This window comes from Pseudomyrmex gracilis, unplaced genomic scaffold (assembly GCF_002006095.1).
Source record: "Pseudomyrmex gracilis isolate BER0280 unplaced genomic scaffold, ASM200609v1 scaffold_39, whole genome shotgun sequence".
Classification (NCBI taxonomy): Eukaryota; Metazoa; Arthropoda; class Insecta; order Hymenoptera; family Formicidae; genus Pseudomyrmex; species Pseudomyrmex gracilis.
In genome coordinates this window covers 896,415-911,530 of record NW_018020623.1, presented here as the reverse complement: position 1 = coordinate 911,530, position 15,116 = coordinate 896,415, and the positions used below count along the sequence as shown (strand labels likewise).

Sequence of the window (15,116 nt, the reverse complement as noted above, 5' to 3'; positions counted from 1 at the left end):
TAACGCGTCTTAGGGCCGTAGTGCGGTAGTGACACTTTTCCGGACATGGGTCCCTATACTCAAATGTTTTCTACTGTTGCACTGAATAACCCCTAGAAGTTTGATCCCATAGTTCTGAAACACCCTGTATATTGTATATATATATGTTTTTGAGCATATAAGTATGTATATACAAAAAACGAAAAAAGGAGAACCGTACTTTTAAATTTACATATTGTATTAGTTTGTCAGAACAAAACCAAAATGCATAACCTTTTATTAGAACGTAGTTGGAATTAATTACGGAAATCGTGTCGGATTATTTCGAATTTCCGCGCGCGGTGTGTACAACGTGCCGTACTGCTCGCGGTGTGATAGAAAAGTTTTATTTCAAACAAGTCTCTATTCGGAGTCTCTCGTATGATCGTCTTTGCTTTCTATCTTTCTCTTTCAATCTTTTTCTTATTAGGTTTAAACTCACTTTTAAGAAACGTTGTTTTATAGATATCATGTAATATGTACGTAATAAGGAAATGGTGATACAGTTATCAGTGACGCGTATGTTTGCGCATAAGATAAAAATATACATGGTTATTTTAGTATCACGATATGTGACAAAGAAATATATTTTCTTTTGCCATAAAACCTTACTGATAATCACATTTCTACCGTATATAAACTCTGTGCACTGAAACGAAGAAATCTACAACATTCAAGTCAACTTAAAGTACCTATAATTTTAGTAAGCACTAGACAAAATGCATTTATCATTTTTGGCAGTGACTATTGCTATCATCTTTGTCTTGGCAATTGTGTACGCTCCTGTGGAAACAACTGGTATCGCCGAGATAAGCTATAAGTGGAGTGCAGCACAGCTTTACAGTGCGATTAAAGGCAATGTAAGTGTACTTTGTACATTTTATTTAAAACTCATTATTTAAGTGTGTTCCGTCAAATCTTATTTGATATTTTGTGTGTCTGTTTTTTGTAGATAAACCCAGAACTTTCATTAAAATGTCCTGATTTAAAAGTGAGTATATAAATACTATATGAGATTAAAATATATAAGAAGTTGCTTGATAGTAACATTAAACACATATTATTTTATTGTTTAGAATACAAAGTTGGGTGCACTGTGTTATGTGAGTATATACATATATACATTATATGAAAATAAAATATGTGTGAGAGTGCTTGATAGTAACATTAAACAAATATTTTATCGTTTAGATGCTGAATTTTAAATAATAAGTATATCGATCAGTTATAGCAGGACCTATGTGACATATGATGTGTAATATTACGATTTATAATTATAATATGTACGCACACAATACATTTCGATCTATATAAGTAGGAATAAATATAATATTAGCATCAGTAAAAATGGTGTTTTCTGTACAAAACATACAAATGTAACAACTATAATACTATCTTTTCTTGTTTCGTTTTTAACTTGTACACATTTTCGAATGTTATACAATAAATGTAGTAGTTAAAACTGGTTAATACTTCGATAAAGAGTAGTGTTTTATGTATTTTATTTTAAACATAAGAAAGAGATAAATATCTAATACATTATTTTTTGTGTATATCAAAAAAGATTTATGTATGTAGAAAATATTTAATTTTACAAGTTATTCTTTCTGTTTTTCTGTGTCCTTCGATTTTATGTTAAGCGCAGAAAGGGACCTATCATGTTACTTTTACTTTTTCCTGTTTTTTTTCGTCACAAACAATTAGTATCGTAAATAAAGAGAATCTTGATAGACAAGATTTCTTTTGCTCAGATCGACGGTTGCACAGCAACCTTTACGATCTCTAGATTTAGAGATCGTAAAGTAGCGTGATACCGGACCGGTGGCATGATAGTGAAAATCACAAAGTCGATCCGTAGTCGAGAGACGAGAGATCCTCTGTCTATTAAGTCGATTAGTTGTTGACTTTTGAGTGTTTTTGTTTTTTCGTTTGCACATCCATGACGCGAGCCTCCAACTTAGTTGCTGCACGCGATGCTTCGATTATACAGATCAAGAGGCACGGTAGTGCTTTCCACCAAGTACACGAGCATCGAAGTGGCGCTCGAGCTGCGCAAAGCTGTGCCACGTATACGCAAAATTCATGCAATTGAGAAGTGAGGAGATTTTCTCAAGGCAATATTTAAGTAACGATTGAATCGATCAATTTTGTTTAGTTTAAATCGAATTAGAATAAAACATTTGAAAAAAAGTATCCAGTTTTGGATACTGTCGCCTCCGACGTACTTCCGCAGAAGCAATGTAAAACGATGTAACAAAATTAAAAGGCTCAGTCGATTGGCTCTCTTTAACGTTCTGTACGGGTTATAGATCTATAAAGCCATTGATCAATCACGCGGTATCGTGCGGACGCACGACTTGTCTTATAGCCGCGATCGTTCCGCGAGTTTGTGTGGTTACAAAACGTTTATAACAACGAAGCCCAGCTGTACTCATGTAATACCAATCGAGTCTCGCTCTTAAAGTCTTCTATTTTAGTGTTATCCGAATGATTAATTAGCACTTCTGATGATTGCGCTTAATTAACGGTGATGACTTGCTGAAATCTAATTGGTTCCTATAGCAGAAAATTTCTCTTTTCATGCACATGTTCATTACACATTTATTATTAATTGGATACCAAACAGACAAAGAAACTAATTGTCTTTAGACAATTCGTTAAAGACAAGCACTAAATTGATCGCAGACTTTTCAATGATCACTGTACAAGTATACGGTAATATGTTTTGCTATAAAATAATTTGACACAAAGATGTCAGACGCAATTTATTTGCACATATTTACTAGACACAATATTATATTGTTGGAACAACATGTATGGATATAAAAGAGAAAGTAAGATATATTGTTAGTATGTTTTATACAAAAAACACACACAATGTTTTACTAATGCAAAGATTATATTTATTTCTTTTTATATAGATCCGAATGTATTGTGTGCACACATGTTATAATTGTAAATCGGTCGGATATATTACACATCTCATATCGCATAGGTGTTGTTATAGTGATTGACACGTTTCTTTATTCAATATGTAGAATCTAAACAGTAAAAAAATTTGTTTAATAGTGCAATCAAGCAATCTGTTACATATTTTATTCTCATATAATATATATATACTCACATGACACATTACGCCGAAGCAATCTCGGAGCTAAACAATAAAATCATATTTGTTTAATGTTACTATCAAGCAAGCTCTTATAAAGTTTATTCTCATACAGTATCTATATACTCACTTTACAAACATTTACTAATTGGTCCTTTATCTACAATAAAAACACAGACAAAGAAAATATCAAGTGAAATTTGACGGAACAGACTCTAATATTCAGTTTAAAACAAAATGTGCAAATTATACTTACGCTACTAATTATTGGAATATGGCTTTTGTTCATGAACTTATATTTCCTTTCTAATTTTTTTAATGTATTTGTAGGTAACTCTTTGGTTCTCACACCGCGTTTCCGACAGGTTTGTTGACCGGCGATCATAGAATCGTGCACAATTGCCAAGATAAAGATGATGGCAATAGCCATTAACAAAAATGACAAACGCATTTTTTTTATTAGTTACTAAAAAAAACTTCAAGTTACTTACTAATTAGTTACTAAACTTCAACTTGACTTGAATGTTTTGTGATTTCTCCGCTCCGGTGCACAGAACTTATATATGCTAAAAATGTGATTATCAATAAGTTTTTATGACAAAAGAAAATATATATATATTTTTGTTTTGCAAGAACATTTTTATCTTATGCGGAAACATATGCGTCACTGATAGCTATATCATTATTTCCTTATTGCGTACATATTATATGATATATAAAAACGTTTCTTATATATATATAAAACGTGAATTTACAACTTATACTGTTAGAAGAGAAACTACTTTACGATTTATGTAAAGAATATAGAGATGCCAATAAATTTTTATTATTAACATAGAATTTTTATCATTAACATAAAAATTACAAACTATAAAAACTTATCGTAGCACAGTGTACGTCCTACAAAAATAATTATATAATATGTGTAACTATATATTAAATTTTTATTTTATACCATTTGTACGATATATACTATATATGTATGTATTACATAGATATGTTTTTGAGCATATAAGAAGGTATACACAAAGAACAAAAAGAGAGAACCGTATTTTAATTTCTAGAGATTGTATTAGTCAGAACAAAACCGAAACGCAATCTTGTATTAGAACAAAAACGAAAAAGATTACGAAAATTGTGTTGCGTTATTTCGAATTGCCGCGCGAGGCGTGTACGATGTGCAATACTGCGCGCATCGCGACAAAGAGAAGTTACTCATTTCGAACAGTCTACTTTTAGGATCTTGTATATATTCCTCGTTTTTGTCGCTTTTTTTCTCACTCTTTTTCTCAATATTTTTTAACTCACTTTTAAGAAACTTTTTTTTTATAGATATCATGTAATATGTACGCAATAAGAAAATGGCGATACGCGTATGTTTCCGCAAAAGATAAAAATATAAATAATTGTTTTAGTACCACGATATGCGAAAAGGAAATATATTTTCTTTTGTCATAAAAACTTAGTGATAATCACATTTCTAGCTTATATAACCTCTGTGCACCGAAGCGGAGATATCAAAGTCGTTCAAGTCAAGTTGAAGTAACTTGAATTTTAATAAGAACTAGACAAAATGCGTTTATCATTATTGGGAGTGACTATTGCCACCATATTTGTTTTGGCAATTGTGCATGCTCCTGTAGAAGCAAATGCTGTCGCCGATCCGGAAGCCTGGTGGATTTTTGATAATTGGGGCATAGAAAGGCTTTATAACCAACTTAAACATAAAGTAAGTATAATTTTCACATTTCTTTTAAACTCAACATTTAAATGTTTCGTCAAATCTCATTTGATATATTTTGTCTTATTATTGTAGATAAGCGATATAGAAACAATAGGATTAGAAGTACTGTGTACAGTGAGTATATAAATACTGTATGAGAATAAAATATATAAGATCTTGTTTGTCAGTAACATTAAACACATATTATTTTATTTTTTAGGATGTTCATTTAGAAATGTTTTGTGCGGTAAGTATATAAACACTATATGAGAATAAATTATGTATAAGAGATTGCTTAATGTGGTAACAAATATTTTTTTGTTTAGTTGGTGAGTTTGTTTGAAAATCTTTGATTGAAAATAAGTGTGTCGACCAGTATAGCAGAACCTATGCGATATATGATGTGTAATCCGTCTGATTTATAATTATAACATGTGTGCACACAATACATTTGGATCTGTATAAAACAAAATAAATATAATCTTTTCATCAGTAAAATATATGGTGTGTTGTTTGTGCAAACTTAGTAACAAACCGTAATTAAATATTTCTTGTTTTCTTTTCAACTTCCACACATTTTCGAATAATCATAAACTAAAAGTAATAGTTAAAACCGGTAATAATTCGATAAAGACGTAGTGTTTTATGTATTTTATCTAACACATAAAAGAGAAAAATATCTAATAAATTTTTCTTTGTGTATATCACGACAGATTTATATATGTAGAAAATATTTAATTTTACAAGTTATTCTATTTATTTCTCTCTTTTATATTAAACGCAGAAAGCATAACTTACGTGAACGGGCTCCTATAATGATGTTACTCTTTATTGTTTTTTCTTTGCCACAAACAGTCAGTATCGTAAATTCAGCGCATGCTGAATTCGAAAAGTGTGCACGTTTAGTAAACACTAAATTTTATATGACGCCTATAGGTAGTGTACACGCCGGACACTTACACGTGGGCGTGTACGTATGCGCCGGTATGATTTACGGGGTTGTTACAACGGCAACTAGGCACAATGCGAGTGCTCACCGAGAATACTGTCGAAGTCTCTTCGTGTATACTTTTTAGGCTGTGCCACGATATAACATTTCCCCACCAGAGTAAGTACAAGTCCGCGGTCGACTGCTGCATTCCGGCCTTAACAGTGCGCGTCGCGAAATTGCATGCAATTTTTGTGCCTTTATTCTATATCGGCGAGAACGTGCGATATAAGCCCGACATTAAAGCGTGAAGCGTCGATAGAGCGAGATTTTTTGGTAGGAAGTATTTTTATGCTTTACTTTTTTCTTTTCATATAAGAAACGTAAATGAAGTGTAATGACCGGTCGTCTATAGAAGCCGGCCAATTGCGGTCTAAGGAACCGCATCTCGAAAACTCGAGAAGAAGAAGAAAATTTATTATGCGAACGCTCGTCTAAGATGCTAAATCGATTATTCAGCTTTTTTCGACACACACGAACGAGAACGGTGGGATTTGCGATAGGAAGAAAACGAAGTGAAACGAAGTAGTCACGCGCTCTTTCTTTCCCTTTTCTTCTCTGAAACATCGTGCCAAATAATAGATTTGTTAACTTACTGTCAAAGCTTTAGAGCGTTTATACATAGGCAGAGTCGACGTTGATCAGCTGTTCTCGCAAAGTCAATTTGCCAATGTTTTAAAAATATTTAGTTTAACAATAAATGAGTGTAACAATTAAATTTAAAATTTTTATAAAAAGAAGAAAAAATAGAAGATACAGAACAACATAAAGAATAGAATAAGATGAATATAAAATTCAATAAATTTTATTTACATTGGTGATGAAAAATAAGATTAGGATTTGTTGCCGATTTTTCTGCTTTACACACACAATATTTCACTATTTTATTGTAATTAATACTATAAATTGAATGAAATATGAGCATAGTAAAAACTAGATCCCTAATAATCAAGACCGATACATAATATTTGTTGTTATAGAGTTATCTCAATTGTCTCCCAAGTGGAGAGTCTCCACTTCAAATGCTGAAAGACAAAGACAGAAATACAAAAGGAAGCATCTGTCTTGCTCTAGGTTTTGACTCACTTCCTCTCTCACATGCGCAATCTATTTCATATATGTCTATGGTACAGCGACGTATCGCGCGACTTGCGCACGCGCGTATCAAATCGCACGATCAAAAAAAGCGCTACAATTAAATTTGTAAGTTAACAACCGCGTAATTAGATGCAAAGATAACGTATTGTATAATGCGCGTTGTAAGTTTTTACTTTTTGTGTGAATTTTTTTTGTTTGCTTCTTTGAGAGGTCTTCGACTTTTTTTAAGAAAAAGGCGTAATATATAAATATCGTGTAATTTTTATATCGTAAAATAAAATGACTTTTGTTACGAACAATTATAACACTGGTCTCGCAATCGAAGGCGTGATAATTAATTGTGAAAGAAAGAGAGAGACTTCGGATACTGTCGCTCCTAACGTACTTCCGCAGAAGAAATGTAAAATAATGTAAGAGAATTAAAAGACTCACTCAATTGTCTCCTATTATTGGTTTTGCTTGGATTATAAATTCATAAAGCCATTAATTACTTACGCCGCATCATTGTGCGGGTGCGCGACTCGCCTTATTGATCGTTCCGCGAGTCTGCGTGCTTACAGAAAGTTTATAACACGTAGCTCAGCTTTACTCATGCAATACTAATCGAGTTTCGCGATTGAAGTCATCTACCTTAATGCTAGCCGAAAGATTAATTAGTACTTCTGATGATTGCGCTTAATTGATGTAACTTACTGATCTAATTGGTTTCCGTAGCAAAAAATTTCTATTTACGTGCACATGTGTTCAGTACACATTTCTTGTTAGTTGGATAACAAACAGACAAAGAAACTAATTGTCTTAAACTAATTGTCTTTAGACAATTAATTAAAGACAAACAATAAATTGTTGGCAGAATTTTCAATGAGCACTGTTCAAGTATTCGGTAATATGTTTTGCCTTAAAATAATTTGACACAAAGATGTCAGACGCAATTTATTTGCAAACATTTACTAGACACAATATTATATTGTTGGAACAACATGTATAGATATTAAAGAGGAAGCAAGAAATATAGTTAGTATGTTGTGTACAAAAGACACACACACACACAATGATTTGACTGATGCAAAGATTATATTTATTACTTTTTATATAGATCCGAATTTCTTGTGTGCACACATGTTATAATTGTAAATCGGTTCAATATATTACACATCTCATATTGCATATATGTCCTGTTATATTGATCGACACGCTTCTTTATTCAATTTGCAGAATCTAAACAGTAAAATATTTGTTTAAGGTTACTATCAAGCAAATTCTTACACATTTTATTCTCATTTAGTTTTTTATACTTACTCCACAAATTCCTTCGAAACAAGATTCCATCTAAAGAATAAAATAATATTTGTTTAATGTTACTATTAAGCAAGCTCGTATATACTTTATTCTCATACAATATCTATATACTCACTGTACAAGCCTTGTCTAATTTGGGTTTTAGCTACAATAAAAAACAGATGAAGAAAATATCAAGTGAAATTTGACGAAAACACTTTAATATTAAGTTTTAAACAAAATGTTCAAATTATACTTACATCAGCCAAAACTTGAACATGCCTGTCGGTTATATTATGGAATGTGTCTCTTATCTTTTGTACTAAGGTTTTTGCGGCTTCTGGATCGGCGATCACAGGAGCGTGCACAATTGCCACGACAAAGATGATGGCACTAGCCACTGACAGTAGTGACAAACGCATTTTTATTAGTGCTCACTAAACTTCAAGTTACTTCAACTTGACTTGAATGTTTTTAATTTCTCCGCTTCGGTGCACAGAGCTTATATATACTAGAAATGTGATTATCAATAAGTTTTTATGACAAAAGAAACTGTATTTTCTTTTCGCTAAACCATTTTGATTTTATGCGGAAATATACGCGTCACTGATAGTTATGTCATTATTTCCTTAATGCGTACATATTTTATGATATATAAAAACGTTTCTTAAAGCGTGAATTTACAACTCATGCTGTTAGAAGAAGAACTACTTTACGATTTATGTGGAGAATATACAGACAACAATAAATTTTTATCATTAACATCAATGTAAAAAATACGATCTATAAAAACTTATCGTGGCGCAATGTACGTCCTTCAAAAATATTATGTATACCTATATATTAAAGTTTTACTTTATAATTATATATTGTTCAAATATAATATACTTATATTTGAACGATATATAATGTACATGTATTATATACATATGTTTTTGTGCATATAAGTATATATACACAAAAAACAAAAAGAGAGAACCGTACTTTTAATTTTAGAAATTTGTATTAGTTTGTCAGAATAAAACCAATCAGAACGAAACGCACAAACTTTTATTAGAACGTAGACGGAATTTATTACGGAATTTGTGTTGGATAATTTTGAATTGCCGCGCGCGGCATGTACAACATGCCTTACTTGCCTGCGTTGAGAGGCAAAGAGTAGTTACTAATTTCGAACAAGACTGTATTTGAAGTCTCGCGTGTGTTTCTCGTCTTTGTCGCTTTTTTTCTTTTTCTTCTCTTTCTATCTTTCTCACTATTTGTGAACTTATTTTTAAGAAACATTGTTTTATAGATATCATATTATATGTACGCAATAAGGAAATGGTGATACAGTTATCATTAATGTGTACAATTGCGCATAAAATATAAATATAAATGGTGTTTTATTATCACGATATGCGAAAAGAAAGTATTTTTGTTTGTCATAAAAACTTATTGATAATCATATTTGTAGCATATATAAGCTCTGTGCACCAAAGCGAAAAAATCAAAAACATTGAAGTCAAATTAAAGTAAGTTAAATTTGTAAGCACTAAACAAAATGCGTTTATCATTTTTGGCAGTGAGTATTGCCATCATCTTTGTTTTGGCAATTGTGCACTCTCCTGTAGAAGCAACTGCTGTCAATCTGAAAGCGTTGTCCCCAACACAGCTTTATGAGAAGATTAAACATGTAGTAAGTGTACTATGCACATTTTGTTTTATTAACTCATTATTTACATAAGTGTGTTTCGTCAAATCTCACTTGATATTTTCTGTATCCTTTTTTTGTAGCTACACCAAGGATTAAGAGCACTTTGTAATGTGAGTATATACCTACTGTATGAGAATAAAATATCTAAGAGCTTGCTTGATATTAACATTAAACAATTATTATTTTATTGTTTAGAATTTGGAGGATTTTGCTGCATTTTGTGAAGTGAGTATATATACACTATATGTATGAGAATAAAATATATAAGAGATTGCTCGATAGTAACATTACACAAATATTTTATCGTTTAGATGCTGGATCGTATTAGAGATTAAGTGTGTCGATCAGTATAGCAGGACCTATGCGACATATGATGTGTATAATATTTGTTTGATTTATAATAATAACATGTGTGCACACAATACATTCGGATCTATATAAAATAAAATAAATATAATCTTAGCGTCAGTAAAACATGCTGTTTTTTGTACAAAACATACTAACAACCGTAATTAAATATCACTTCTTGTCTCCTTTTTAACTTGTACACATTCTCAAATGTCATGAAATAAAATTAGTAGGTAAAACTGGTAATAATTTGATGAAGATGTAGTGTTTTATATATATTTGTTCTAAGACATATAAGAAATATATATTTAATAAAATATTCTTTGTGTATATCAAAACAGATTTATATGTAAAAAATATTTAATTTTACAAATTATTTTCTCTATTTCTCTCCTCCGATTTTATGTTAAGTGCAGAAAACATAACTTGCGAGAACGGACCTATAATAATGTTACTTTTTCCCGTTTTTTTTCGCCACGAACAGTCAGTATCGTAAATACAGCGCATGCTGAATTCGAAAAGTGTTCTTTTCGTGCACTTTTAGTAAACGCTAAGTCTCATATAACGCCTATAGTGTACACGCGCGGGACAGTTACACGTGGGCGTGTATGTGCGCAGCTATGATCTACAGGGGTTGTTACAACGGCAACAAGGTACGACGCGAGTGCTCACCAAAATTACCGCCGGAACCTCTTCTTCTATATACTTTTTGGCCCTTGAAAGACCAAAGAACCACAATTTATATCTGTCACGCATACTTATATCGACAGATGTGTAGCTCGTCACAACAGTGCTATACCGTAAAAATAAAGTCTTAATAGATGTATTTGTATATAACTCTTTATAAGTATCTTATAAGTAATGATTAATATATTCACACATATATATATAATTATAAAATAAAAGGTAGATATACATGAGAATGCCACTATACTTTTATTGTGTAGACAATAATAATAATATAAGGCCCTTAAATATATGATTACACGATCAGCAGGATTATTATTCTTCGTTAGTAGAAAAAACCAATCTTACTGTTTTTTAATTACTTGTTAGTGTCTATTTTAAAATATTAATTTAATAACAATTTAACATTATCTTAACAATTTGGGTAAGTGTATCGAATAGGGGAGCCCTTTCCGATTGTTTTGAACTTGACATATGTTATAAAGATTATCATTCTGAGTAACAATAAAAAAGTCTTAGCCGTCGCTCGTTGTTTATTAAAAAGCTATAAATAAAAAAAGTTTCATCAATAAACCATCGTTTTCTGATATCGTATACGTTTCACAAATAAATGTATAAATGTATATGTTTCCTAATATATGTGTTACACACAAATACATTTAGCATACAACACGCGTGAAGCAGGTCCTCCTGCGGGTGGGTTTCACTATCAAATAGTATATATTTTGTTACTTGATAATGGAACTTCCGCAGGAAGGGGCCTGCTCCATGCGTATACTTTCCATGCACAAAGCAAGATTCCACGATGCGCATCGCTTGTCAATATACAGTGTTATCGCAGTGATCAGATAGATTTTTTTAGGAGAGGGAAAGCAGGCAAATAAGTTATAACTTTCTTCTGCTTAGACGTGTACAATAATGTGTATAATATGAACAAAATATTTACTTCTCAAATGTACAAGATGTGGACAAACGATTTTACTTATGAAACTTTTTTTGTGTTTAACTTTTTAATAAACAATGAGAGACGGATAAAACTTTGTGGAATGTATTTCGGAGAATGATCATTATAATATATCTCAAAGTCAAAGAAATCGGAGGGCGCTCTTTTATTTGATACATTTACTGCTTCGTTAGTTTTACGTCCCGAAAATAACAACGCAGATTATGAGAATTTATTGTAATTTAAGTTCTCCGTTGTAGTTTGTTGTTTCGCTTCGGGAAGGTAACGTTTATACTGTTCCTCAATTAAGAGTGTTCTTTCTATGCGTTCGCTGGCGATGCGTTCGATTTCCGCGAACAATTCGCTGTTTACGTCTACGCACTGACGAAAGTTCTTACGATCGAGCCGATAAACCTCGCAGACGTCGACTGCGATGACACTGGCTATTCTACGATGATCCGTCAGTAAAAGCGCGATTTCGCCGAAGTAAGCGCCGTCTTCCAAGTGGCAGATCTGAGAAGAAAAATTTTTTGAAGATTTTTTTTTTTTTTTGTTAAATTTTAATCAACAACTAATCAACAACCAACCTCTTTCCCAGTTGGCGTTAAAACCGAGACAATTCCGAAGGAGAGAAAGAACATGCAGTCACCCTGAGTGCCGGATTTGATGATTACATCATTTGGCAAATACAACTCGAACTTCAACTTGTTCATCAGTAACTGGAGAACGTCGTTCGGTAAATGTTTGAAGATCGCTACGTTCTCGATTAATCGTCGACAGGAATGAAATGCAACCTCCTGGCGTAGTAGTTCTTGAAGAGGTGTACGTTTTTTTTAATTAAATATCAAAATTTTTAATATATATTTCTTTAGAAAAGATGAATTTTTTTCTCAACAATGAAATTTTCGTACGTTATATAAATACGTGTCTTTTTATATTTTTGTTTATGTATTACAGTTATATACTTGAAGAGTTTTCTGTTTACCTGTCAAATCTGACAAAATACGCTTGGTGCGGAAGTAACTTCCCCTAAAGCGATAATGATAATAAGCTAGAATGCGCTCTCTTATGTGCGGCAATAGATTTTTGTGTTTCACATAGGCTTGCACTTGATTTATTATCTCTTCGTATTGCACTTCAGATATTTTGCTCTCAGCCGTGAAACGAAACAACGCGACTAAAAAATAACAATAACATATCTCTAAACATTAATCAAAGGAAACACACATCGATCAACGTACTACACAGTACATGTGTCGAAAGACAAACATCTTACTCAAAATGTAACACGCAATGAATTTGCCGCTGATCATAAGAAGGCTAAATAAAATGGCGATACTGGTCGTTTTGGGTGGATATCGGCCGTAGCCACTCGCCATTATGTTTATCACCGCGATGTACACGCTGTTTTTAAATCTCAGTCGAAAACTGTCGTCTTCCAAGTCCTCCATCCAACAATCCTCGCAGTCCTTTTTGTAAGACATCAAAATTATTGCAACAAATTTCAAGTTTGTGAAAGTTTACAACTAGCCGATAGTTTAAGGTCAATACGTGCCATTGTACATAAAAATACATTTTTAAATAAAATTGTAAATTGTGTAAATTACAATAAATTAATGATTTTATTAATTAAATAATAATTTCATTATGCATTATTATCTTCACGTGTGATTCGTTATTACACAGATATACACGTTTACCGTTGGTGGGATGTTGAAAAGATATATCACGAAAATCGGTGTAAAGTAAGTCAGACAGGAAAACCAAACGATCAAATATAGCGCCAGCAATAGGGTTTTACATAAGTTGTAGTTTTGTATTCCTAAATACTGAGAGACATTTAAAAAAATCGATAAGACGTGTTTTCTATATATCTTTGTAAGAAATTTATCGAGGAAATATCTACCGTAAATAGATGATTAATGTTCGACTTGAGAGTGCTATAACGTGTCAACTTTAAGAGAGGCAGGAGATTGATTAAGGTGACGGCAAAATGCGAACCGTCTCCCGGAAGTCTTCGCCACGGCATTGTCAAATGATCGTACGGGAGAGAAGATAGCGCATCCAGAACGAAATATCCTCTTAGATAAAAACTGCAGAAAAAGTAGTGCGCGCAACTATCGTTAGCGGGAATTATATTAGCGGAAATGATCGATCACAAAACCTCATTGTGATTGCGAGATCTTACGTAAATATTCTACCGAGCTTCAATTCGACAGACATATTTTTCTCGTCGCAATATCCCGTAACGAAATTGAACGCTACGTCTATCCAGCAGATCGCGTAAATCGGAATGTTCACTTTGTCCAAACGAATGGATTTGTAGTCCATTACAACGAAGCAGATCATACAAGGAATGGTAAAGAAAGCAATCAGATATATTGCCGTCATAAAGATTTCCCATAAAAATCTGTAAAATTTTATTGTGTAAAATATAATATACATCTTCTTCTACTGTGCATTAAAAAGCAAATATTGCATCTCTTTAAATATAAAGTTTTAAAGATAATCTGTGTTTGTATGTGTATAGAATATAGATATATTACATGTAAAGAGAGAAAGAGAGAGAGAGAAAGAGTAAAAAAGAAGAAAAAGAGAGAGAATTAAAATACGTTATATAATGTACCTAACATAACTGAATGGATGTATTATCCACCAGTGATTAAGTGCAGCATGCCTGTTTCTCTCGGCAGTTATTTTGGCCGTGCTGTCCATGTAAAGAGCACATTTCGGAGTGTATTTGCTGATGCCGCACCAAGATATCCACAGATTCTTTAAAGTTAATGGTTTCACACGCACAAACGGATATTCGCTTACTTTTCTCACATACAGTTCGCACTTGTGTTTATTCATAATGCATTAGCGTGAATAAAACTTGAGCTTTTTCGTCGTCGCTAAAGTCTCAAATTGGCAATATCAGGTTAAGTTAGTGATATCTGCGAAATGTTACGCTTTTCTCTTTGAAAAAAGAAAGAACTTCTACTGTTTTCTAAAAAATATTGTTTTACAAATTTCAACTCATTGTTGAAACATTAACTCTTTTTTTCTTTAATTTTTTAGTTTTTTATATATAAATTATCCTAAAAATTGAATTATTTCTGCAAAAAGTGATTATTTTATGTGTCGCGCTTTGGAATAAATTTTTAGCACAAAAATGTCAAAAAGTCTTAACTGCGACGCAATCGCAATCTGATTATGTAAGCTATTATGTTATAAATTTCTTTAGAC

At 32.2% G+C, this 15,116-nt stretch overlaps 2 protein-coding genes and 1 long non-coding RNA gene across 3 annotated transcripts; 2 read left to right on the top strand and 1 right to left on the bottom strand.

Annotated features, from left to right (window-relative positions):
* Positions 1-4,558: 4,558 nt before the first annotated feature.
* On the top strand, positions 4,559-5,342 carry LOC109852890. Its single transcript, XM_020424450.1, has 4 exons — positions 4,559-4,856; positions 4,944-4,985; positions 5,071-5,097; positions 5,177-5,342. The coding sequence occupies exons 1-4, from the start codon at positions 4,701-4,703 to the stop codon at positions 5,201-5,203; spliced, it is 252 nt and encodes an 83-aa protein (XP_020280039.1). The 5' UTR covers positions 4,559-4,700; the 3' UTR covers positions 5,204-5,342.
* A 4,380-nt stretch (positions 5,343-9,722) lies between these two features.
* LOC109852902 lies at positions 9,723-10,515 on the top strand. The gene is made up of 4 exons (XR_002250053.1): positions 9,723-9,892; positions 9,991-10,020; positions 10,106-10,135; positions 10,222-10,515. It is a non-coding gene; the product is annotated as an uncharacterized LOC109852902 (long non-coding RNA).
* Positions 10,516-12,083: 1,568 nt separating this feature from the next.
* Positions 12,084-14,919, bottom strand: LOC109852883 (potassium/sodium hyperpolarization-activated cyclic nucleotide-gated channel 4-like). Its single transcript, XM_020424444.1, has 8 exons — positions 14,515-14,919; positions 14,077-14,298; positions 13,795-13,981; positions 13,589-13,717; positions 13,165-13,357; positions 12,874-13,065; positions 12,476-12,699; positions 12,084-12,401 (listed from the first exon to the last, which is right to left on the bottom strand). Exons 1-8 carry the CDS (start codon positions 14,739-14,741, stop codon positions 12,111-12,113), a joined length of 1,665 nt encoding a protein of 554 aa, XP_020280033.1. The 5' UTR covers positions 14,742-14,919; the 3' UTR covers positions 12,084-12,110.
* Between the last annotated feature and the right edge of the window lie 197 nt (positions 14,920-15,116).